This window comes from Dermacentor silvarum, chromosome 5 (genome assembly GCF_013339745.2).
Source record: "Dermacentor silvarum isolate Dsil-2018 chromosome 5, BIME_Dsil_1.4, whole genome shotgun sequence".
Classification (NCBI taxonomy): Eukaryota; Metazoa; Arthropoda; class Arachnida; order Ixodida; family Ixodidae; genus Dermacentor; species Dermacentor silvarum.
This window is the reverse complement of record NC_051158.1, coordinates 111,914,790-111,942,365: the sequence shown is the minus strand read 5'-3', so window position 1 is coordinate 111,942,365 and position 27,576 is coordinate 111,914,790. Positions and strand designations below refer to the sequence as shown.

Below are 27,576 nucleotides of genomic sequence, written 5' to 3'. Positions count from 1 at the left end.
GCCGTTGGTTGTCTCACTAGCTAGACAATGTATAGTAAAACATAACGGCGAGGCAGCGTTGGTGACGGAGGAGAACAAATGTCAGCCGATAATCGCGACAATGACGCCGTCATACCGTGCATACACTGCGTGTCCCATCATCTTAAGAAAATAGGACAACGCTTAGATGTTTAAGTTGTTTTCAGCACTCCTAACAAGCTGTGTCAGTTGGCAAGAAGGGCTTGCCTTGTTAAGAAAACCAGGAGGCAAATTTTCGTTAAGCACTGAACACAGTTCGTGGACTGCGTACAGAGTGTCGTTCACAGAATTCCCTTGTCCTGTGGTGCGTTCTGCGTGGGCCAGATGGGCAGATGCCTCAGTGACCACTTGCGGGAGCACGCTAATAATTCCGATATGGAAAGGAAGGCTTTCTTGCTCTGCATGCCATCACACGTGAGTGTACCCCACAATCCCAGCAAACCATAGTCATTTGTGAATGTGAGGGTGAGCAAACGCGTGTAATCAGCGAGGCAGCCCCGATGGCTAGGGAACAATGCGTCTCTGTGAGCAAACAGTCGGTTGCCTTATACAGTTAAGAAATCGGACACTTGGAAGGTGGAAGTATGCGTAGCGGGCGTTTGCGACTGTCTAAGCTTAAACTCTTTCACGTTTTCTTATTGGACCTTTTTCTTTGCAAATTGGTTTCATGTAAATGTTTCCACGCGTGTGTAGATATTCGCACAGCGGTTGTCCCATCCGGTTGAATTTCGTTAACGTTCCCGCGTTTTATCGCGCTGTTTACTTTCAATAAGGCAACAGGCACAATCCGCAGTTAAACGCTCCCTCCATTGCCTTCCCCTACAATGAAATACTGCTAAAAGCTGCACCCCACAACCATCAGTCGTTGATCCCCGAAGAAGATGTCGGGTCAGGTCAGAAACATCGTGCTTTAATAAATTGACCATTTAACTGGACACGTTGCTAGATTATGAAAGTTCTGTTCTACGTCACGCTTCACAACTGTCTGATGGCTGAAAGCTTGGCATCAGCGGTGATACTGTACGGCGTTTTTTTTTGCGTGTTGCTTGATCTGTGACGCTTAAAATTTCCGCCTGTAAATCCTGTTTGATAATGACAAAGAGTATGGGTCTTTATGAAAGATCATGTTAAAGGCACCATGAGCGGCTGTCCCAATGTTCACAGTGAGGCATTGTTACTATTCGTTCAACTATAACGCGTGTGAAATCTTTTTTGCAATGCGTGAGTGTTCCAGTTGAAGGCGAGAATGTCAGTGCGTCAGCGATTCTGCCGTTAACCACCAGCAGTTAAGTAGAATGTGACATGCCAGTGCAATTAATTATTATTGAGGTTAAATATTGATATAAATATTGAGCTCTACTATGATGCCACCATTGTTACTGCTCATGTCTACATTTCCGGTAACCGAGTCTTCAAGTGACGTGCGTAGTAGTCGCCACATTTGGTAAGGTTACTTAAATACTACCTAAGGAGTCAGCTTAGGAAAGAGAGAAGTGCTATCATTTTCCAGCACCACCATTTTCTTGTATCCATCGTTGCACACGCGTTTCACCCAGTGACTACAGAGAATAGTTTAGAGTCACTGTAGCACATGCTAAAGAGGATGAAGGTAAAAGCCTGCGCGCTCAGGAGACATTCGTTATATTATTTGATGCGTCGCATCCACCCGACACTTCACACATACAACTGCCCGATCTGCACCGTGCCAGACACTCTGGCGCATTTGCTACTAGAGTTCCCGTGGCGCCCCGAAGACGCCGTTACTAAACATACAACGTCCGAAGACGTGAACCTCCTCGCCGAGACGTGGGAGGCCAAGATCTCCACCCCGGCCCTGGACGAACAACGACGTCTTGTCGCCAGAGCTCGGGATGCTATCGCGGCCAGAGGATTCCTGGAACGAGGGACCCTCCCACCTAGAGTGATCCACAGCTCAAACGCTCTGGAACACTATCTCGAAAATTAAAGTTTATATCATCATCATCATCTCATTGCAATGCGTTTTTGCCTCCTAATCTTTTCTCGCACCAAAGTTCGTGGCTTCGACTCCCACCATCGGTGCCTTTTAGTGCATAACCCCAATCTTAATCAAGGCACAGTTAATTAGGGCACTTTAACCCCCGACCTTTGTTGGTCCCACCATGGTGGCACCATGAATTTTGGTACCATAATGCCGGACAACGGATTTTTCGACCCGTCTCATGCCGCTGCTCGAGGATTCACGGATTGAGTGGACGGAAATGTGGGCCTTACTCTAGAACCCAGTGACTCCCAACAACACACCAATAAAGTCACACTCATCACATTGCATGAAATTTGCACAGATTAAAAACACCAATGCCTAACGTATCCACATCTCTGTGTGTCGAGCAAGCGCCAGAGAAAAATATTGTGGCGCCAACTACAAACTCGCACTTTTCTTACCCCACGCACTTTGCACTTATTCTTTCCCGACACATACCCGACACCCAAGTGTCGCTTCTGCCCTGTCCTGACAGCAGATTTCTCCCGTTTCATGTGTAAAGGCCCCATCAAATATCCCCCCACAACCTCAAACCATTAATTAGTAGCGCGGAGCTGTGGGAGACTGCCCTGCGCAACTCCAATCCCACCCTGCAGGACCGAGTCCTGAGGTGGGCTGAGGAGGTAGCGGAGGCCTACCACGACTGGTAGGCGGAGGTCTGGCAACATAAGGTGCTGGGACTGGAGCACACAGACCTCCATCTCTCCCGCCCCGGCCCCTCCCCTTTCTTAAAAAGGCAAATAGAAGTTTATTCATTCATTCATTCGACTCGTGAACCATCTAAGGCTTTCGCCTTAAATGCAGTGACTCGCGCCGAAGTTACAAAACATTTTTACAAAATCTATGTTTGAGAAAGTATAGCTGCATCCTTTGAGGTTTGAGCGTGCGCATGGTCAAAACAGTTTCGAAGCGCATTGGTATATCGCAGGAGCCAGATATATTTCAACGTCGTGAACACCTGGGTGTAAATCAGCGTTTAAGCTTAAATATATAGCAAGAGAGAAGCAGGCACAAAGAAACAAAGTTACATTGAAAAGTAAAGGCTTTGTGACTGCAGTAGCGTTAGTTGAAAAAATTTACAATAATTTTAAGGATCGTAGGCATGGCAGGCACTTGTTCACAACCTGAATTACATTACAAAGCCAAAGGAACTGAGTGAATCACCTAAGACGCCTCTGGAAACATTTTGGCAAATCCGTACCAGATGGAATGAAGAATGCTATAATATTGCGGTGTAGTTAGTCTTTATACCCCTAATTGCAAAAGGAGAACTGCGACATTATAGCACACCACTTAGATGTTCCTGACGTATACATTATGCCATGTGGGAGCTAGATGTGCGTTAGTACCATGTCTCCTTTCAGGAGGTGAAATATCTGATTTTAGACACCCTTGCTTGTGCGATCGAGCGAAATAAAAATAGCTATAGATTGAGAATAAATGTTACTGGAGCACATATTCGCGTATTCGTTTTTTTATGCCACGCCACGTAGGCTAATATCAAACAGTCAATCATTCCACCCAAATGTATACTTATTGTAAATAATTTTACGATACACAAATGTGTGTCTTCGGCCCATGAAAATCAATGAAAATTTGCTTGTTCAATGCTAGCCCAAACATAGGCGAAGTATAAATCAAAAGGTTCTGTGCAAGTATTAGGCGTCGACTTGTATTTAAGGAGCAAACCACGCTAATTGCTATGTTTGTGCTCGCACATGCACTGAAGATATTCATATGTTAAAAAAAAACATTTTCATGGTGCTGCTAATATGTCTACACTTGTGTACTTACTCTCCGATGTACATGCCGACGTCCAGATCACTCAGTGGCTGAACCGTTGAGTTTGCAGACAGTGAGTCCACCATGATCTTTGCAAACAGTGCGGTAGGGGCGACCAAGATAATAATAAACTGCATGCAATCCGTCCACACCACTCCACGAAGGCCTCCCTAAAAAATCACATAGCACGTTGGCATGCAGAAGCTGAGACGAGAAGCGTAGGTTAAATTTCATCTAATAATAAAGACCAGGTTTTTGTTTTATATTTCCTACGCCTCCCAGAACTATCATTACAATACACTCACATAAAATTAACTACGTTAGAGAACTCATAGTGGTCAAAATTAATTCGCAGTCGCCCACTACGGCGTGCCTCGTAATCAAATCGTGGTTTCGGCACGTGAAACCCCAGAATTAGTTTCAATTCAGTGAAATTAGGCAGTAAATATCCTCATAGGTTGCAGAGACAGGGTATAAAATAATTGTTTTATTAAGATCCACGCCAGAAAAAGCAGGCAAAAAAGTATGCATTCTAGCTGGAATTCTTCAAGTGCAAATAGCTCCACAAGTGCTAGAATAATGAAAGCCGCTTTCTTAAAGAAAGGTCGTTGAAAGCGAAGCTTTCTCCCATGCAAACTGAGTCAATGTCCCCCAAAGCCAACCACCACGCAACGAACCCACGAAATGCTGAGCGACCCGATGTGATGCATATGTGATTTGATTGCTTGTTTGTATTTTTTGAACGTTGAAGTTTAATGAAAAAAAAAACATTTCGTTAAGTTTGAGTGCCTGTATTTTAGATCGTGTAGCCGTTGATTACACTCACACACTCACACATTCACGGCCGACTCTACACTTCCACAGCATTTCCTTGTGATCATTGTGGTAGACGGTCAGAGGCTCTGCCGTTGCTGATACAGGGGATCGGCCTTACGGGCACGATCGCGCTCGCGCTTACGTTCGCATACGGCGGCGTCTTCTGCCGTGTGCTGCACCCGCGGCCTACCAATGGTGCCGGCCACAAATGCATTGCGTGACGCGCGCAACGCAATGCAGATATATACAGTTCGTCTGGGTAGCATGGCCTTGCAGTTCCCATTGTTCTTATTGGTACAACTGCGAATGTAAACTGTAGTGTTCTACGTTACGTATATATGTCGTGCGCCGTTGTTCTATTTCGTGCGCAGATGCGCAGCCATTCTTCTATTGTGTGCGCAGATGCGCAGATATCTCCATTGTGTAAGTTTGCTTTCCTGCAGTGTGTTTTAGGCGCTCAAGGTTGAATCAGTGAGACATTTAAGCTTTGCTTTAAAAACTACAAAAACAAAACATTCATGAGCCATTCCACAATGTGAAGGTTGATGACCAGCGAAGCGGTTAGATCAAATATCTAAATACTTAAATACATACAGAGAATATAAATCTTTTGGTGTTGTTATTTTATCACGCAAGTTACTATTGCTTTGTGGTCGCTATCGTAGCCGGTCAAGGGTTAAGAGATGGTGATAGACAGATTCTTGGCGAAGGCAAATTCGAAAGACGATCGCCTCATGAACGTTGGAACCTTGGTATCGGTGTAGCACTGTAGCCCTAACCGTACGAGCATAAACGAGGGCAGCCAATTGCCATTTGGCTGCCACGTTGAATATATATCTACGTTGAATATATATCCACGTTGAAGTCACCAATGACGAGGATTGCAGTTTGACTGTCCTCGGCCAGATCGAGAAAACACCAAATGTGGTCGTTCATAAAGTCCTCTGCATCGTTGCGAAAACGCAGAGGCCTCGTTATCGCCCCACTGGAAAGGGGCGTCTTTTTTCAAGAGCTCGGTTAGTGGTCGTGCTATGGCCGCGAAATTTTTCACGAAACGGCGGAAGTACGAACAAAGGCCGGTGAAGCTGCGCACATCTTTGACACACTTCGGAACAGGGAAGTGTGTAACAGCATGGAATTTGCCTGGGTCCGGTTGCACTCCGTTCGTGTCAACGAGATGTCCAAGGACGGTTATCTGCCGACGGACAATTGGCACTTCGATGCGTTGAGTTGCAGACAGGCTCGACGAAAAAAAAGTTGTCGCAGTTTCACCTGAAAGGCGAAGCATCAATTGCGATAGCAAACTTGTAGAGAGCTATACGGAGTAATGATATTAGCTTTATCAGCTGTATAAACTTGGACATGCAGCAGCATCGGCAACACGCAGAACTGTTGTCGACGCCATCGGCGTTTTGCCCGCGTTCGCTCAAAATGCGTGCGGCGTTGGTGACTGTTGCCGGAGCCTCTGATATAAATAGGCACTGCGTTCCGCAGCTAAACGTCGCCTCCCTTCCCTCCTCCTCCCCCACGGCCTCTCGCTCGTCTGAAGAAGGCGCGTTTGCTCTACATACATGGTGATTGTGAAGGAGAACAGAGACGCCTACTTCTGCAGCCCTTAAGCGAGCACGGCGCAGAACGCGCGTTTGTTCTCCGCCGTGCGTTCACTCCCCGTGAAAGACGCGCCCCTCGCGCCCTTTCACTCGCACATACAGCGTTCGGCGCGCGGCGATTTCTTCTCCAAATGACGTCATACGGAACCTCACGGCGACGGCGACGGCGACGCCGACGGCAGAAATCTGCTTTCGAGTGTCCATATAATTGCTATCGCAATAAAACGTCTAGGACCGCTGAGAGGCGCTCGAGGTGGGTAGCGAACGTTGGGGAGAATACTATAACGTGGTCCAAGAAGCACAGGCAGGTGGACCATTTGAAACCGTGAAGAAGGCAGTCCATCATGCGTCCAAATGTGGCAGGAGCGTTACATAGACCGAAAGGCATCACTTTGAATTGATAACAAAAACAGTCTCCTCACGGTCTAGATCGACAACGGCAATCTGCCAGTAGCCGGAGCAAAGTTCAATAGAGGAGAAATAGCGTGCACCGTGGAGGTAGTCAAAGGTGTCATCAATCCGAGGTAGGGGACACACGTCCTTTTTGGTAACCCTGTTAAGGTAACGATAATCCGCTTGCCCAAATGGCAAGCGAACGAAGTCAATGGAACTGAGGCGACTGGGGTGTGGTTCAGCGGGATCCAGAACAGGCACGTCAAGGTGGACAGTACTGGTGGAACAGTCGATGAGAGCAGAATGCGCGGAGAGGAAGTCCAAGATGAGGATGATATCGTGGGGACAGTGGGCGATGACTGTGAATAGCACGATAGTGGAGCGATCGGCGAAGGAGACACGGGCGGCACACATACCATTTACAGGGGCTGCTCCACCATCGGCGACACGGACAACAGGCGTCGTGGCGGGTGTGAATATTTTCGTCAGCCGGTTACGAAGGTCAGCGCTAATTACCGGTAAATGCGCCCCAGTGTCTATAATAGCAGACACAAAAACACCGTCGACTTGCACGTCAAGAAGGTTCAGATGAGTGGGCAACATCAGTAGAGTATATTTGGCGGCGTAGGGAGCAATGCAGCGTCACCTCGAGGCGTTACATCGTCTAGTTTTCCGGCTGGGAGCGGCGTCCTAAGGGAGTCGGCGAATAGGAGCAGCCGTGTATGTCCTAAAGAACGCCTCTCTCGCGCTTTACGAAAAGTTACGACGCCACTTTCTGGGTTTTCTCTTCGCAAAGCAAGTACCCAGTCAGTTCAGCCTTTAGCAGCATGCACAGCTAGAGATGGTATTCAGGGAGTTCTCTATATAAGTCAGAAAGCATTCATTATCAACTGGCTCACTGGGCATTTCCGTTGCCCCATCGAAACCTGTCACGGCCTCAACGATTACGCTTAGGTTATTACAAACGCACTCGTATCCCAGCCTCTCGATATATAGTCGTTTCACGGAGGTCTCCCCTTCGTGTCCCGACTGCGGCGAATACAGCGATTTTAACCATATGCTCTGGGAATGCCCCTCTTTACAGCACCACACGGATCAAGGGATCTCGCAAGACACATTTTATTCACTGATCAAGAGTCATGACTGGTTCCACCAATTCAAGTTAGTCCAGAAGGCCCACGATGCGGCCGTGAGGCTTGGCCTTCCCGTCCCGACGTGGGAGCGGGTCGCGGTCCTCCCTCCATGAAAACGGGGGTTGACTACTTCAGGACATCAATTAAAGTTTACTACCTACCTATCTCTATACAGTGGAGTTTGTGGTATTGCAGTCATGCTTTCACGACGTGGTACTTTGGTGGGACTTTCTTTCGCGAAATAACGCCGTCATCAACTGCTCGCCTGCTGAAGTCGAATTATCGCCTCTCTGTGACGTGCCCCTCGTCGGCGCCACTTCTCCTCCCGCTAAGCTAGTTTTTCGGGAAGACATCGCCATACCGCCTTACGCGTCTGCCGTTGTTCCCGTCTTTTGTGGCGCTATGAAGGCGCTGTTGGTTTCACTCCTTCGGAACTCTTCATAACCAGCAAAGATGTTCCCCTTCCTTTCGCCACGCTTGACATTTCAGCCGGTTTCAGCTCGATCATTATCTGCAATCCACTTCTTACAGCCCGAAGGCTCTTCGCGGCGAAGCACTTGGCCGTGTTCAGCCTCTTGATGAAATGTTTATTACCGACATGCGGGAGGCTTCACATGCAGGGCTCACTGATGTCTGTGCACGATCCACTTCTGCTCCGCCATCACCTGACTTATTCACACCTTTCATTGCCCATGACCTTACTTCCGAGAAGCGCTCCCAGCTTCTTCACCTGCTTGCCCAGTTCCGTTATTGTTTTGATGTCGCTTAGCCTACTCTGGATCGCACGTCAACTGTCAGCCACCACATCGACACTGGCTTCAACACGCCATTGCGGCAGCGCGCGTACCACGTCTCAGCCAAGCAGCGTCAGGTGATCAGTCAGCACGTCGACGACATGCTTCAGGACGGCGTCATTCGGCCTTCCCGTAGCCAGTCGGCATCACCGGCGGTTCTCGTCACAAAAAAAAAAGATTGTTCCATTCGGTTCTGCGTCGATTATCGCCGTCTTAATAAGATAACGCGAAAAGACGTGTACCCTCTACCGCTCATTGACGACGCTCTGGACAGTTTGCAAGTCGCTGAATTCTTCTCTTCGTTGGATTTACGCTCGGGCTACTGGCAGGTCCCGTTGTCAGCAGTTGATCGCCCTAAAACCGCATTCATTATTGCGGATGGTTTATACGAATTTCATGTGATGACATTTGGCCTGTGCAATGCGCCTGCTACGTTGGAACGAATGATGGACAATATCTTGCGCGCCCTAAAATGGAGCACGTGTTTATGCTACCTCGACGACATCGTTGTGTTCGTCCCTGATTTCAGCACGCATCTTCTCCGCCTTAGACAAGTGTGGACGTCCTTGTCCAACGTAGGCCTGCAACTGAACCTGAAAAAGTGCCAGTTCGCCGCGCGCGAGCTCGTGATTCTAGGTCACGCCCTATCCCAAGACGGCATTTGCCCCCGACCCATCAAATCTTCGCGCTGTGGCACAGTTTCCTAAGCCTAAGACACTCAAAAAATTTCAGACGCTTGGTTCGCAAATTTGCCTCGATTATATCACCTCTGACACAACTCTTAAGTGGCGCCAACGACCTATCCTCCTGGTCTCCGGCATGCGACGACGCGTTCGTGACCTTACGCCGTCTCCTGACGTCTTCGCCTATACTGCGACACTACGACCCCACCGCCCCAACTGAAGTGCATACCGATGCCAGTTGTATTGGCCTACTCTGACATACTCCGAGTACGTCGGAGCGCACGACTGGCTCAAGCAACGACGTCCTCCAAGTACGTCGTTGCTTGCGCCAGTCGTGCGCTGACCAAAGCGGAACGCAATTGCAGCGTCACAGAAAAAGAATGCCTGGCCATCGTATGGGCACTCGGAAAGTGATGCCCTTGTTTATACGGCAGACCTTTCAATGTGGTTACTGACCATCACGCTATTTGTTGGTTATCCTCTTTAAAAGACCCGTCTGGACGCCTTGCTCACTGGGCTCTTCGCATTCAAGAATACGACATACACGTCATCTACCGCTCCGGCCGCAAGCACACTGACGCTGACGCTGTGTCCCGCTCTCCGCGGCCAGCTGGCACTGCCTCCCTCTCCACCTTTGAGACGGTGTCGTCGGTCGACATCGACACCTTCGCATCAGAACAGCGCAAGGATCCTTGGGTGGCCTCTCTTTTGGATCTCCTTTGTGGCTCGACAGCATCTCCCATCTCCCGCTCCCTGCACCGACAGGCTGTCCATTTTGCTGACCGGGATGACCTCTTTTATCGACGCAACTACGAGCCCGATGGTCCCAAGTGGCTCATAGTTATCCCTAGGACTCTGTGTTCCGACATGTGCGCGTCTTCCCATACTGACCCACAATATGCATACGCCGGCGTTTTCAACACGTTTGAGCACCTGTGGCAACGTTACTACTGGCGAGGAATGTTTACTTTTGTCCAAAAGTTTGTCCGCTCGTGCCCGCAATGCCAACGCAGCAAATCTCCGCCTCCTCCGGCCCACGGTTTATTACAGCCGCTTCCGTGCCCTGTTCGTGCCTTCGACTGTGTGGGAATTGACCTGTACGGGCCGCTGCCGCTAATACCTGATGGCAAACGATGGATTATTGTCGCAGTTGATCACCTTACACGCTATGCTGAAACCACCGCTCTACCTGCAGCAACCACCAGTGACATTGCATCCTTTCTGCTCCATCGTTTCATTTTTCGTCATGGCCCACCTCGGGAACTGCTGAGGGATAGAGAGTGCGTGTTTTTGTCGCAGGTGGTTGAAGCTGTGCTTGCTCAATGCCGCATAGTTTACCGGACCACCACGGCGTCCCATCCTCAAACTAACGGGCTTACGGAGTGTTTCAATCAAACCCTTGGTGATATGCTCGCCATGAACGTTTCATCGGAGCATGCAAACTGGGACATCATCATCCCATTTGTCACGTGCGCATACAATACGGCTACCCAAAGTACTACAGGATTTGCCCCGTACTTCCTCCTCTACGGTCGCGATCCTTCCTATACCATCGATACTATTTTGCCTTATACACCAGACGCGTCAGAGTGTGCTCCCGTTTCAGCCGTCGCCCGATACGCCGAGGAATGCTGTCAATTAGCCCGACATTTCACCTCCGAGGGCCAACAACGTCAAAACGCCAATCGTGACGGCGACACTACGAACCCGAACTTGGCTCCCGGCACACTTGTCTTGTTGTCCGTGCCTTCTACCACGCCTAGACTTTAGACAAAGCTTCTCTCGAAGTATTATGGACCATACCACTTCGTCGAACGCACCTCTCCCATCAAATATGCCATATAGACGCTTACACCGACATCCGAGAAGCACCGCCGTGGACGAGATGTTGTCCACGTTCACCACCTGAAACAATTCTATGACCCGCTCGTCTCCACGTTGTAAGTCACCAGAATGGCTCCGCGTTTGCACCGGGGGTAATTGTAACGAAGAAGAAGAGCACAAGGACAAGGCCACCCAGATCGTCTGTTCAATGCCTGCAGTGCAACCAGTGGGCCAGCCGGATCGCCAGTGTGTAGCACGAGTGTGAGCCGTTCTGGCAACCAGCTGTTCTTGCTCTGCGTCACCTGCCTTCTCGGTTATGCACAGACACTACCATCGGAATTGTTTAGTACACCCTTTACAATATATATACTATATATATATATATATATATATATATATATATGTGTGTGTGTGTGTGTGTGTGTGTGTGTGTGTGTGTGTGTGTGTGTGTGTGTGTGTGTGATCGATAACAAAGGGAACCGAGGGGAACCGGGAACAAAGGGAACCGAGCGCACAACAAAGACACCAAGGACAACATTACATGTTGTCCTTGGTGTTGGAAATTGCTTTTACTTACACATTGAATTAACAAATGATAAATTAATGGAAATGAAAGTGGATGAAAAAACAACTGGCCGCAGGTGGGGAACGATCCCATGTCTTCGCATTACGCGCGCGATGCTCTTACCATTGGGCACTTTCTGGGGTATTTATGTTTTACTACTAGAACTAATCCAGGGAGTGTTAGCCAGCGCCACCACTCGCAAACCTTGGCGGCGGATATGGAACATCCTTTCTGCCGCAGGCGTCACGAGTACGCGATGTTTGGGTAACAGCACCTGGTCAATAAACCCCACATGCTACCTGAAGGCATCAATGTTACCGGAGTCCTTGTTTGTTGGCTTCTTATGATATATATATATATATATATATATATATATTATGTTCTGTGATTTTACCTCTTCTGCAATGTCGACCGGATGAATTTAAATAGATTCCTGGTTTTTTACGTGAAGCCCCAACCTTATTAGGAGCCACGCCGTAGACCACCCTGAGTTCCTTAGTGCACGAGCGGTTTCCTATCCTGTTCCCATCTAAGTGCAGCTGCCACAGCCGCGATCAAACCTCAAGATCAGCAATGCTACACCCAGTGAGCTATGACGGCGATTTGCTTTTGGCAGGTTACTCAGTATGAATACCTCAATAGGTAGACTTGCCAGACAATATTAAATTAGAAGAGAAAAAGGCATGAGGGTCCGCCATAGCAGGTTCCAGGACTATGTCTGAAAATAGAAGAAACTACCGCGCTTTAAAACGCGGCACGTGCAACAGACTCCATTAGAAGTGACACCATAAAATAATGTAAATAAAGGAGATGGTGGGTAGCCGGTATTGTGAACATTATAGAAAGAGTATATTCATATTCATGTATGTCCACCATATCCGCAGTGATAGATATTCAAATTCTGCGAGAAGAGAGTGCTTTAGGAAGCTGAGGTACTGTATAATTATTATGCAACTTTGCTTTAACAGTACACTAAACAGTGATGGAAAAAAAGAGTGCAGTTAAGAAGTTTCCGTAAGTAAAAATGGTTACTACATAGAAACATATAACAAATTGAGATAGCGCTTTAAAGAAATACAGCAATGTATTATGGAATGCCGAAACTGGAACTCTATGAACGTCATTGATTGCAAGGAGACGCTGTTGGCTAATTTGAAAAGTTCGAAATCATTATTGGAGCTTTGCACATGAACTCATGAACTCATCCCAGCATGACCACCCAAACGGAGCAACAAGTACAATACAATTTCCATACCAGTGCTGTGTAAATTGTTCCGGAAAGTCCAATGGCAATGTTGCACCATAACAAGGGAGCGTTGAACACTGAAAAATGTCGTTTTGGTGAAAAATAATGCGAACAAAATATAAATGGCGGTGTTCTGTGTGCTTGAAGAACGTAGACTAACATGCAGACAATGCACGGTTGTGTTTTCAGCACTCGTACTCTTAGACTAGAGGCTGAACAGTATTGCGATACACATTTTTAGCGAGCCTAGTTACTGTTGACGGTGAAATAAACATGATTTTCGAAAGTACATAGTCTCTCTTCACGCAAGCGCATTGTTGCCATGGATTCACTTTTGATGTTGCACTCTCCTGAACAGGAGCCTAACACCACATTTTGCGTAGACGAACTACGCTGGGCGAGTATCTTGCACTTGTTAGAGCAGCAGTCTTTACAAGGCGAGCAACGTGCACCAGTTGCGTCTTACTAGATTAATATGCAATTATGATAATTGAGGTCACGAAAGTGGCTAGTTCATTATGTGGAACGCCGTAGTGGAGGGAAACGGAATAATTTCGACCACATGACGTTTTTTATCGTGCATCTAAACTAAGTACGCAAGCTTTGTTGCGTTTCGGCCTAGGTCGGCGCAGCTGGGAATTGAATCCACGACCTCGTGCTTAGCAACAGAACGCCAGCGCCGCTGAGCTGGCGGAATAATTTCACTCAAATTGCCAGTTCAAGCCATGTAGGACAGTCATAGTGGATAGGATGCCGTAGTCATGTGGATGTAGTTACGTAGCCAAGTCAGACTGGTGCGCAGTGTAAAACTTAAAGTACAAGAAAACATAGCATTGAACATGAAGCGCGCACGTATCTACCTGCGTTGTTGTGGTTGTTTGACTGCTGTACCCATGCTAACATCATTTCAAGGCATAAACGCGATTGTACTAGCTTTATCACCAATGAATGTTGCATTTAAAAGAACTGAGAAGCCTGCATGCGTCAGATGTCCATCGCAGGCTGACAAGAACATAGCATGGAATAATAAATAACACCTATTTGTACATTAGCGAGCATCGTTAAACAAAGGGTTACTGCGAGTGCGCGATCGCAGTTGGGTGTGCTTGCTTTTTGTTGTTTGTTGCATGTGGTCCTAGATGTGTGTGGTCCTAGATGTGTCTCCAATAAAAAGTTTAATTGTATGTAAGCGCCAATGTATGGGCTTTCCTTTCTCCGTTCGCGTGCAGTTACGCTCTCTTTTTTCCATTTTTTTTTGCAAACACAATATGCTCTGGAGAGCTGCTTCTATGAGAAATTTCGTGCGAAGGAAGGTGTTGCAGTGTAATCGACCACGCTCACTTCTGCATGGCACGCGATGTATGCATGCCACATTACCACTTATCCTGACCAGTAATGTGGCCGTTTTAATGCACCAAAAAGGCACCAACATTAGGGAATAAACGTCCTTGATTTTGCCACTATCCACGCGCTGGGCAGCCTTAATTCCCTGCTTTTCCAGAATATAGGTTTTCTGGTCTATCTCGCACTCGAAAAAAAAAATAGAAGCTCTGGTCTGAAGGGACCGACGCCCCATATAGCACTAGCCCCTGTAATGCTTCTTAACTCGAGAGTTTTATACAGAAGGGACGTCCTGACGCGTGCTATGGGCATATCATAGCGGTTCTGTCAGCAGAATGAATTGAGCGGAGGTATGCACTGTAAAATCATATTAATTTTCTAATTACAATACTATGCAGTTATAATAGGTGCTATAAAAAGACCATACAAGTGGAATAGTTTCAAACATAAAGCCAGACATTCGCACAATTTATGTCAGCAAAGCTCCTTCAGTTAATGGAGAAGTTCTCGATGTAGACAATTTTGAAAGGCGTCGCCGATGGGGCCCTTTTGTACTCCGCACCCTTTATCGATAGATGGCGCTAGCAGCCGATGTCCCATAATTTTCGACATAGCACCTCATTCTTACAGAAAGTTATGCGCAATATCATCTCTGTGGGATCTGTCCACATATGTATCTCTCTCTGTGTGTGTGCGTTGTTCTTGTGTATGTGTGCGTGTGTGTGTGTTAATTCCGCCTGCTGAGGCAAACTCCCGTGGCCTAATGAGTGCGTGGCCTTTGTGCTTTCATTTCTTCTAATCCAGCCATCGGACACTTTAATTTATGTTTTGTAGCGAACAAGACTGGCCGGTGCCTAAGCGGCATCGCTACCTGCATGAGCTCGTGGTTGCTATGTTTGACTAAAGATCTCCGACTGCTAGCCGTTCTCCCGCGTCCTATTGACGTCGTTTCAGTTTATTCCTTCAAATTTATTTACACCTTTACATAACCAGACATCACGGCGACAACGAAAATGTTCCTGGAGTGCACATGTCACTGCTATCGCAATAAAAAAAAGAAAAAAACAACTTGGTTGCTGGTTCGGAAAATGAACACTGACATCGTTCTTTTTCCCTTTTTTTCCACATCAGCGCTTCGACAAGCACTTGTTTAAGCGTACGGCTTCGTCGGTAACACACTTTGTTCTGAGCATTTCCTCTCTGTCATCTGTTCTGTAAAACCGGCATTGATTCATTGCGGCGGCTCAATGCTTATGGCTTTCGGGGTCATGACTTTTGGAATATGGCTTTTTGCTGCGGAGCATGAGATCGTGTGTTTTATGAACGACCAGGTTGACAGCAATCCAAAACGGTGGGGTTGATGGGTCGCATTGGCTCATGGCTTGCATTCTCATTATGAATCATACGTGGTTCAAATTTCAATCCACCTCTCCACTACTGCGTGCCGTCTAACCACCCTGTGACTACGGATCCCTAAGCCACACGATTAACCTGTTGGTGGTGCGGCTTCAAGCACATTCAGGAAACTGCAGCTATCCGAATTAGTTATAGAGACACTCTAGAACACATTTACCTTGAAGATGCGCGAAGGGAAAGCTCTCAAGTCTGTTGCGTGGCGCAAGATACGTGTAACTGCAGGCCGCTAGGAGAGTCATTCTTACCGCAAAGTTTCTGAGCTTATGACCATCAACTAGCGCTATTATTGACGATTTTTATATCCAAAGGTCAGGCATCACGCGCATAGATCAGCTGTGCGCAGATTTGGCCTACTTGAAAATTTTCCAGGTGTCTGTATATAACCTTTACATTTTCATGGTTTTCGCGAGAGTTGCACGGATTTCGACTTGACTCACATGCGTAAAAGCGACCAGTACGTTTAGCCAGCCCGGAAATGACGCCACAGACTGCACATACGTGGCACGCATTTTCGGTATAACAGAGGATGTCGGATGTCACCACAGCTGCGGCGGCCTCTCGGAAATCATGTAGTACTTTTATTCCCGCGCAGGTGTGCAGCTGTGCGATGGGACGCGGCTTCTCCCCTAGATGTTGCATTTATAGTAGAATGTTCTCATTCTCGTGTGTCTGTTCGCTGATCATTGAGATACGCGCCATAAAAGCTCCCGCTCGCTGTACATTATTTTATCCGTACATCATCATTCGTCATACAGGCACATAGTTTTCCAGCATCCTGAGATAAGCTCAGTATAATGGCCCTAGTACTGAGCATAGTTTACTTCAGTTTATGTTTTGCTCTTGCGCTACGTCCAATTTCACCGACCGTTTGAACTCCAATCCGGTTGCCACACTATTTGATACGTACCTGTGACCAGCATCACTGATGCTGCCAAAATGGAGATGGCGCCAATACTTTGCTGAAACAAGAATGACAAAAAATGAACAATGTGCAGGCAGTAGTTTATTTATTTGGCAAGAGGATGTCGACTTTGAGCATCCTTGAGCATCTATGAGCGTCTTTGTGCAACTGCTGAGCATTTGAATCAGTTTTTGATGTGCTTGGCATTAGGACTTGCGAACCTACGACTTGCGAGCGTGAGTGGCCTTATTCCAGCGAACGCTTCTCAAGCTGGCATTCATTTCATTCTTGTACGCTGCTCGCGTTTTGTGCATGCAGAGTTGCAAAACTCAACAAGCACGCCCCCCCCCCCCCCCCCCTGTGCCCCTTGATTGAAATAAACAGTTCATCTCATTAATATAATCAGTTCACGAAGACTTGGTAAAGTGATGTGGGGGCTTATTATTCAATTAAAGACGACATGAATGCGTTGCTATAGAATAATGTGGTGGCGCCAATTTTTTTTACCCTAGTAAACACCGCTACAACAAAAGTTCAACGATAAGAAAGAATTACAAGTAAAAACATTCATACAATAGAAGTGTTGATATCCTAAGGTTCAATGACATATCGTCAAGAGCATTACGCAGTGAAAAACTGATGACAAAATTTGTTTTCATTTTTTCTTGCCTGTCAATGTACTTTGTGCGTGACGAAAATAATTTTATATACTTACCGTAAGAAAAATATAGATGACACAGGCCGTCAGGGAAATGGCTCTGTTGAAGCGCCAACGAATGTACTGCAAAAAATGGGTATTGTTTTAAAGCATAAAGCATTAAGAAATAATTAGGCATATTTGGATATGTTTGAGCCCCATGAATCAAGTGGCAGTTTCGCACGAAAGGCGAAGCATTGATTGAGACAGTAAATTAGTGGACAGCTGTACACGAAGTAAGCATAGTAGTTTCATCAGCCGTATAAACTTGCGAACATTGGCATACTAACTAAATCAACAAGCATGGTGTCACGCGCGCACAAGCAAACATGAACACATCGCACTTGATGACGACGGAAACTCGCTCTCAAAAAGCTGGAGTCAGGAAGCGCGGCAGCCGCAGCGAGCAAATTGACCTTCGTGCTGCGTCTCGTATCAACGCGAACTAAGCCGCGAAAACGCAGCGCACACCGGACTGTGTCCCCGTCGCACATGATGATGATGCTGATTTATTGGCATCCCCTTTGAAACCGGGTGGCGACAAATAGTCACCTAGCCTCTTGATTTAATCAGGTATGCTATACATGCTCTTTATCTAGCATTTTGTATACCTCTCATTATTCTTTTTCTTTTTAAAAAAATTACCTTGTACCACTACCTATGATTTTAAGAGATCTGGTCGTATCCATCTTTTCCCTGCTTTTTTTTCCACCAGTACTCTAATAGTCTCTTGCTTATCTCTACGGCTGATCTGTTCATGTTTCCTTCCACTTTAAACCCAAGCGCTTCTGGGAGTTGCACGTTACCTACGGGTTCTCGCGGGGCGGATCCCGTCACATTCCATTAGGATGTGCTGAATGGTGTCTGGATCTTTACGGCAGCATACACATGCCTCATGTAGTTCCGAAATTTGCTCCGGTATGTTTTGGTCCTAAGGCAACCTGCTCGAGCCTCAAATAGCAAGGCACTGCCTTTTGTGGTATAGTACAGATTTTCCCTCCGAATTTCTTTCTTCTCATTCTTGTAAATCTCCATTGTCCTTTTTGTTTCCATTCTTTGCATCGAATTCACTGTCTCTATTTCTCTCACTTTCTTTCTGATGACTCCTGGTTGTCTATTTTCAGTTTCGGTTATCCTGTACTTGGTTGCCAACTTCCTTGATCTCTTCCTCAATTCTGTGTCCACGCTTTTCATGTAGAGATGCTTGTGCACTTTAGCCGCCCATTTATTTTCATCCATATTCCTGAGCCTGTCTTCAAAACTAATTTTGCTCTGTGCTTCTCTGACTTCAAAAGAGGCCCAACCCATGTCACCCTGCACTGCCTCATTTGTGGTATTACCGTGGGATCCCAAAGCAAACCGGCCTACTGATCTTTGGTTAACTTCCAAACCCGACAAGATATCCGGTTTTAAGCATATAATGGCATTTGCGAATGTTAGCGCTGGCACCATTACTCCTTTCCAGATTCCAAGCACCACCTCATACTTATTGTGGCCCCACAGTGCTCTGTGTTTCCTTATTGCTGCATTCCACTTCCCCTTCATTTTCAGATTTTCTTGGTGGTTGCTTGAGTAATTATTTCCTTCGTTTATGTGTACGCCGAGGTACTTCTATTGGTTGACTATGGGTATTACTTGCTGTTGAATTGACGCCACGAAGCTACTCGTCTCTTCATTAAAGATCATAATTCCTGATTTCTCTGTGCTACACTTCAGACCTAGATTTGTCGCTGCATTCCCACAGATATTTGCAAGTATCTGTAAATCTTTTTTATTGCCCGCTAGTAGCACAATGTCGTCTGCGTACATGACTTCCAAGACACAGCGCCCCCGGGCGGCCGGGCGCGGCCGACCGCCTGCCCGAAGAAACCGCCCCCCCCCCCCCTCCCTGCTCCCTAAGCCTTGCGTCCCGGAGCAGAACGAGGCCCCCCTCCCTCCATTCCCCCCGGAGCCTTGGGTGCGACGGAAGACGGCACGCATCCTTCCCGCCTTTTTCCCCTTGCGTGCCCGAGATTGATCCGCAATTGCCCGTTCACCCTCGCACGCTTTCACTCGCATATACACTGTACGGAGCGCGGCGATGATTTGATCGCACTTGGACTTTACATGGAACCTCACAGCGACGGCGACTGCAGAAATGCGCCTTCAGTGTCCATGTAATTTCTTTCGCGAAAGAATAAAATCTAGAAGGCATTACTTGCAGCGTTGTCTGCAGGCAATGCCTTTATCAACTCAATTCTACCTTCCCCGCTTTATAGACTACCTATAATATTTTATATCAGCCACCTTGGTTAAGCCATACAATTTAAATCTTCAGGAGTGACAATGGCGACCTCACTAGTAAATTCTACATGAGTCCAGCTAATCAGGTCTGCTGCTGTCCTGGTCTAAGCGCGCTTCCCTTATGAACCTGAGCAGGAACCATAGTGCCGCCCGAAGGACCAGCCACCAACAGCGATCGCAATGTATTAGAATATCACACGAAGACGGGCTTGTAGTATTGGGGGTAGCATGGATTCCATGTAAATTATTTTACCAATTAAATATGCATGTGTCGAGTGGCCAATAAAGCGCGCAGAAAAAGTTGACTAATATCGCGGACAACTTTCTGTGACAACGGAGGGAAAGCTACGGAGACAAAGCACTCACAAGTGAGAGCGCTTCTGAAAAGAGTCCCGTGTTTGAATACACGTTAGTTCAGGCGGGGGAAGAGAAAACATAAACACTTTTATAGTGGTCGCGATATACGACGCCTATAGAACGCCGCGTGCATACGAGCGGCGGAACGCACGTCAGCACGCAACGAACGCACAGGCGCAATCTGTGTTTATTTCGCGCGTCTTGCGCAACGCTATGCTGGCGCTGCAATCGGGAGCGCTCTTTGGACACGCCCCTACAAAGCTCCCCCCATGGAAGGCAAGGATGTTTCATTAGGTGCGTTTCGCGCCGATTCAACCGTTTAACTCTCGGGAAGCGCAACCGAAACAGATGAGTTCCGCATGTACGTAGGTTTTACGCGGTCGATCGCTACAACGTGCGTGCGGCCGTTTACTGTCACAGTGAAGGTCTTGTCGGTGCGCCCAAGCACCTTGAAAGGGCCTTCGTACGGTGCAGTAAAAGATGGCCGGATGTCCTTGCGTCGCACAAAGACGTGATTTGATGAAGCAAGGTCTCTGCTTACGAAGACATCGTAGTTGGACGGTTGTCTTGCGGGCATTGGTCGCAGACGTTGACACAGGTACCGAAGCCGCTCGGTGTAGTCAGGCGGCGACAGGTAGGGGGCAGGAGCCGGAGCGAAGAATTCACCGGGAAGGCGAAGGGAGGTGCCATACACCATTTCAGCTGCAGCGCACCCAAGGTCTTCTTTAATCGCCGAGCGAATGCCGAGCATCACGAGGGGAAGCTCGTCAACCCATGAAGTTCTGGTGTTGCGAGCAATGAGTGCAGCCTTCAACTGTCGGTGCAGTCGTTCGACCATTCCATTTGCAGGGGGGGTGGTATGCCGTTGTGCTGACATGCCGTACGCCGAGGATACGTGTCAGTGTTCTAAATATTTCGGACTCAAACTGACGACCATGGTCCGTAGTTACACTACTGGGGCAGCCGAAGCGAGAGATCCATCCGGCAACAAAATATGAGGCTACGGCGGATGCCGTGATGCCGTGAAGCGGGAATGCCTTGGACCAGCGTGTATAGCGATCCACACAAGTCAGTATGTAGCGCTCTCCGCGCGAAGACGGGAGTGGACCGACGATGTCAATGCGCACATGGTCAAAGCGACAGTCTGGCGAGCGGAAGGTTTGAAGGGGAGATTTGGTGTGTCGAGTTGTCTTCGCATGTTGGCACTGCAAGCACTCACGAGCCCAGCGGCGGACGTCTTTCTTGACGACAGGCCACACAAAACGAGACGTGATGAGGCGTTGAGTGGCGCGGAGGCCAGGCTGGCTTGCTTCTTGCAGCTGAGTGAAGATTTGACGACGATATGCGGACGGCACAAAAGGCCGCGTGCGGCCAGAAGACATATCACACACAATTTTACCAGAGCAGAGGGGCAGCGGCACATCAGACAGCGAGAAAGAACTAGAGCTTGCGCGCAAGTCGCCAAGTTCACTGTCACTACGCTGTGCCTCTGCATTTGCCTTGAATTCCACAGCATCAGATGTTACTACACTTACGCGGGAAAGGGCGTCGGCAGTAGCGTTGACGGGGCCTTTGATGTACATTAGGTCTGCAATGAACTCCGAAATGAAGCTTAGATGCCGAATTTGCCGGGATGTATGAGCACTGTGGTTTCCACGGAAAGCGAATGTCAGTGGCTTATGGTCGGTCAGCACGTGGAATACGCTTCCTTCCAGTTGATGGCGAAAATGCCCAATTCCGAGGTAGACGGCGAGAAGTTCACGGTCGAACGTGCTGTATCGAGTTTCGGCAGGCTTTAGTTTCTGGGAGAAGACTAGCGGGCACCACGAGTCTTGCTGGAACTGGTGAAGGATGGCACCAATGGCGTTGGAGGAAGCATCGGTACAGTGGCTAGAATGGGGAAGTGTGACGACCGGCGAGCGGCTCATATGGGAGGCGCTGAAGCCGGAGAAGAGGGAACCGCGTGGGGGCGCTCGCTCCCGCATTCACGTCGCTGAAGCTCCGCCGCGCCGAAAAGCTCGCCGTTTCTTTTTGGTGAATGCCACGTGCGTACAGTTCTTTTTACGGTTCTGCGCGCAAGTTTGACCCCCGTCGTGTGTAGTCATGCTGTAGTCATGCCAAGGAGGCAGAGTCATTGTTTTGTGCCTGGGTGTACGACAGGCTATAAGTCTAACAAGAATAAACTGGCCTTGTTTGGTGTACCGAAGGACCAAACCTTGCTCGCACAGTGGCAACGCGCTGTTCCTCGCGCCGACAAGAAACTGGAAGAAAATTGTGCAGTGTGCGAACTCCACTTCGACGATAGGTTCATTTCTAGATATTTTGAGCACACAGTGAATGGTGAGCTCATCCGCATTGACAGAACCAGGCCTGTGCTGCTTCCGGGAGCGGTTCCTACTCGGTTCCCGAACCTACCTGCCTATTGCTCAAAGAGGCTGCCACCGGAGAGAAAGCGCCCCACAAGGACTGAACAGCATGCCCCACCGAGGAAGAAGCGTGCACAAGAGACAACCACATCAGTAAGTGCTGAGAACGCGATCGACAGTGTTGACATCAACAGCGATTCATGCATGCCGTTTGAGAACTTCGCCTTACCGTCGCCCTCGTGGGGGAAACATACGTTCAGTGTATCTCCTCTGATTGTTGGTTACAGCGTGTGTGAACCGGGAAAAGACAAGAGCATCTTGTTCGCCAGGAAGTTGGTTGTTTTCACACAAGAAGAAAACGGAGTGAAGCAAGAAGTGTTTGTGAAAGGAATACAGATACTGCACGATGTGTGTGACGACCCTGCCTCACTGTTAGGGCAGGTAGACGCTCTAAGCGTGTGCTCAGGGGCTGGAACTGTTGAAGAATTTCCGTTTGCTATCGGAAACAAGAGGTACCTTGTCACTGGTACCGAAATATCCAGTTCAAAATGTCATGGAACCGCACAAGAGAAAAAACAATGCGTTTCGTGTAAACTTCTCAGGAAAGGCCTCCTCAATCAAAGATCTTCGCGGAAACAACGCAGTCGGACTCAAGCTGTTCGTCTATCATTAAGGAGGAGGACACAAACACAAGCTCTTAAACGATTAAGGGCTAAGCTTTCGCGGTATGAAGATAATATGCAGAAACTGAAGCAGCAAAGTGAGGAGCTCGAAGAAAACGTCCTTGAAAACCGACTAAAAGATCTCAGGCCCAAGCAAAGGCTTGCCATCATGCAATGTTTTCAGGGTGCACGACGTAAGTCGGCAAAGGGAATGAAGTACAACCCAGAGTGGCTATTGGAATGCATGATAATGCGAATGAAGAGCCCTAGGCTGTATGAACACGTGAGACGGGAGGGCATACTGCTGCTGCCGAGTCGCTCGTGCCTGAAAGTATACATGCGCAAGTATAAGAGCGGCTTTGGCTTTAATTCCATGGTGTTAGCAGGGATTGCCGAGAAAACGAAATCAATGGATGAATTCAAACGACACGGTGGGCTCATAATAGACGAAATGAAGTTGTCAGAGTGCTTGAGTGTTGGTACCGCAGGAAAGGTAGAAGGATTTGTAGATTTGGGAGCGTTCACACCTGACAGCGAAAAGCACATTCCATGTGATCATGGCATGGTCATTTTGTTTCAACCGTTGACAGGCTCCTGGCATCAAATACTGGGAGTTTTTGCTTCCAGAGGAAATGTAAAAGCTGCACTGCTTTCAAGGATTGTTGTGGAAGCCGTGCTGCTTACAGAGAAAGCAGGCCTCAAAGTGGATTTTATAACGTCGGATGGAGCATCATGGAATCGGTCCATGTGGCGTAGGTTTGGTATATCGGGGTCTTCAACATCCATAAAGTCTTCTGTGCCGCATCCTGTCGAGGAAGGCCGGCGCCTTTTCTTTATATCAGACTTCCCACATTTAATGAAGTGTGTTAGGAATGGCTTTATAAAAGCCCCTTACAAAACCCCAGATGGTGCTGTGTACATGGAGCATATCAAAGGGGCGTATGATGAAGATAAATGCGCCGTCACACTAAAAGTGATGCCTAAAATCACCGCTTCCCATGTGAACCCAAACAACTTCGAGAAGATGAAGGTAAACTTAGCCTTCCATTTGTTCAGTGCTGAAGTACTACGTGGCCTATTTTTTTATAAGAATGAAGTGTCTAGGCGTTGGGGCAACCCAGCTCCAACACAGGCGTTTGTGCACAGGATGGTAAAGCTAATCGAAGCAATGACGGCACGTATTCCATCGCAAGGACTGAAGATAGATTCTCCTCAAGAAACGAACATAAAAGAGTTCCTAGAATACCTCAACAAGTGGGAAACTTCCTTAGAGCCATCCAAAATTGGATTCATTTCAGGAAGCACCGCCGAGGGACTGAGAGTTACTCTGCATGCTACCCTTGGCCTACTGAGGTATGCGAGTGAAAAGCTGAACTTCAAGTTCATCCTCACAAGCCGTCTAAGCCAAGACTGCATTGAAAAGTTATTTGGTGTCATTCGCCAGTTTTCAGGGTGCAACGATCACCCTACGGCAACGCAGTTTTTGATAACGGTCAACTGCCTGAGCTTTTATGATTTGGTGAAGGCCCCAAACAGTGGAAACTGTTCAGGAGGTTCACTGACCTCTCTCCTTGGAGATGGCAGTAGTGCCAAGCCAGTGGACTCGCTGATTAACAATGGCAAGCTCGAAGAAGCTTCTGGAGTATTGGAAAAGTCGGCGCTTGATCCTGATCATGTGTATGCTGCGAAGAATAGCGATGCCAGACTTGTTTATTACATAGCCGGGTATGTCGCTAGGAAAAATGTTCTGAAAAGCGGCTGCCGCGACTGCTTCGATGAGCTTCTGGTAGCTCCGCAGGATGCAAGCAAAGACCTCGCTACGCTGACACATTTTTGCGACAATGGTGGGCTACTCTATCCGTCGGAGCAGCTCTTCGCGTTCGTCGAAGCCCTTGAGATGACTTTCACGACATGGTTCAGCTATAATGAGCTACATCATGACAGCTTGGCTGAGTTGACCTCGTGCCTGAAGAGGAATTCTGTCGTGCTTGGATGTGCACAGCACGGTGACAGCCTAACCAACCAGATCATAAAGTTTTTTTTCATAACGCGCCTCCACTTTTACACGAAGTCCCTGAACAAGGAGCGTGCATCTTCCCGCGAGAGAAAGAAACATCTGAAACTTAGCCGTCTGACGTAAACATTAGGTCCAACGCTTGACTGCTTTCCAACCCGTGCGACGTATTTGTGTGTTTCTAAGTTGTGTTTCGGCAAGTATACAATAAAATGTATTGTTGTGGTCCAGACTTTCCTTTCATTAGGAGTTGTTTCATAAATCCAAGGGTGAACTAAAATAGTGCAATCGCAAGAATCCAACAGCGTGTTGATCGCGTTTAGTTGAGGGCATTCCGCATCCGTGCAAGCTTCTGCCATCTGTTCACGCCATATTAGCATATCATATCATTGAGCTACAAAATGCAAAATGTGTAACCACACTAGCTAAAAAAACGCGAATTAGAATAATGAAACGCGGCGATCCGACGCCTTGGCAACGCTTCTGCTTCAAGCGCGTGACGTGAATACGGGCCGCAGCGCCATCTACCTTGTTCCCTGCAAAGCGGCACGACCGAGCGGGCGCGCTCGTCACACTTCCCCATTCTAGCCACTGTAGCATCGGTGATCAGCCGCATTGGTGCGTTGGCTAAGGGATGCACGAGATGGGCTGACGGTGATTTATTTGACTTGAGCATGTCGGTCAGCGGTAGGACAATACGAGCCACATTAGGTCGCGATATACGATACCTATAGAAAGCTGCGTGTATACGAGCGGCGGAACGCACGTCAGCACGCGACGAACGCAGAGGTGCAATCTGTGTTTATTTCACGCGTCTTGCGAAACCCGGTGCTGGCGCTGCCATCGGGAGCGCGCTTAGGGCGCGCCCCTACAACTTTATTAGTAAAAGTTACATAAGTCAGAACACACCACTGAGTGTAAAAGTTGGCTTACTTTGCGGTTTTTCCCTTCTGCGCCTCAGCAAACGCGAAACCGTCGCACGTGGAAGCTGCGTCGATTCCACGTCTCTTCCGAGCAACCAAAAGCACTGTCACAAGCTGCCGGCCTATTTGGTGCGGTAACATATGCGCAGCAGCCACGCGCCCGTTGCTTTCCCTTCATAGCCACAGAATGTTGTCCGAGAATATACAATGACGGCAGGTGTTCGTGTCATCTAAGGCGGTATCCTCGGGCAGTCACTTTCAGAGGTACTTTCACGGGATGCCACGCCACTAGCACGGACGCGTGTGGCGTCTATGGGCAACTGCGTTTTGGCCCTGTGCGAACTGTGCTTGACGCCCTACAAGTCCGGCTCCGAAAATGATCGCAAAAAAAATATGAATCGTAAGGTGACAAGTTCAAGTTGCTTCTCTTTTCATGAGGAAAACACATTGTTGCAGTTGGACCAACATATAGATGAAAAGCTTGCAGCTCATTTTTTGTCGGCGCAAAGCTCTACACTGTACATAAAGCGGTATTCAGGCCTTCGTTATAAAGTTCTGCAGACTTAAGTGCAAGTCAGAGCTCACAATATTGCAGCTAGTTAATTTCCAAGACTGCACAAGGACATGCAGTTCACATTGGTAATTGAATTGAATTCTGGGGTTTGCGTGCCAAAACCATGATTTGATTACAGGGCACGCTGTAGTGGGGAACCCCGGATTAATTAAGTTGCCTGCAATGCACGTGACACGGGAATTTTTGCATTTTCGCCACCTTGCACCATTACATTACGGGGTATTACGTGCCAAAACCACGATCTGATTATGAAGCACGCCGTAGTGGGGCACTCCGGAAAATTTCGACCACCTGGGGTTCTTTAACGTGCACCTAAATCTAAGTAAACGGGTGTTTGCGCATGTCGCCCCTATCGAAATGCGGCCCTCGTGGCCGGGATTCGATCCCGCAACCTCGTGCTTAGCTGCCCAACACCATAGCCACTAAACAATGAGGGCGGGTAACTTCCCACCATGATCGGTGACACAAGTAGCACTCCTCCAACAGCATCGCCCACCCTTATATGTGCCGATTCTTTGCTTCAGCAAGGGGAGGCGACGTTTAGTTGCGGCACCAAATACGTATTTATATAAGAACGCCGCGCGCGTTCGGTGCGAACGCGGGAAAAACGCCTACGGCGTCGCCAACAGTTCTGCGCATTGCTGGTGCTGCTGCATGTCCAAGTTGATACAGCTGATAAAACTACTATCCTTATCCCGTATAGCTCTCTACTAATTTGCTGTCGCTATTGGTGCTTCGCCTTTCGGGTGAAACTGCGACAACTTTTTTGCTGGCATCCATGGTTAGGGCGTCGAAGATTCGACAGAAGACATCGAAGACGTCGAAGTGCCCAAACAACTAGAAGAAGATACCAAGTTACACACTTTTTATTTGTCAGACGTTGTCAAGCTATGGTAGTTTTAACCATGAAGCCAACTTTATTTCATGACCCCTTTTTAAGATCAGTGTCCCCCACATTTTCGTCACCTGCGCTACTCATATTGGTTCCGGAGCAGCGCACAAATGCTTAGGTTAGCATTCTGAGAAGCATTCTCTTTGACCCCTCCAGTTCTTCCTGATCTCGCCCTCCACACTTCAAGGCTTCCCTCTTCACCTTCGATATGACCTTGTTTATTTATTCAAAATACCTTACAGGCACATTTAAGGGCATTGAGT

The 27,576-nt window shown here is 47.9% G+C and overlaps 1 protein-coding gene across 1 annotated transcript in view; it reads right to left on the bottom strand.

The window, feature by feature from the left end:
* Positions 1-27,576, bottom strand: part of LOC119452554 (sodium-coupled monocarboxylate transporter 1-like) — a 322,121-nt gene that overhangs the window by 274,441 nt on the left and 20,104 nt on the right. Inside the window, exons 2-5 of the mRNA XM_049668027.1 lie at positions 17,261-17,326; positions 16,552-16,603; positions 12,897-12,964; positions 3,836-3,993 (exon numbers count right to left, since the gene is read on the bottom strand). Of these exons, the coding sequence (XP_049523984.1) occupies positions 3,836-3,993; positions 12,897-12,964; positions 16,552-16,603; positions 17,261-17,326 (344 nt within the window). The remainder of the gene's footprint in view (positions 1-3,835; positions 3,994-12,896; positions 12,965-16,551; positions 16,604-17,260; positions 17,327-27,576) is intronic.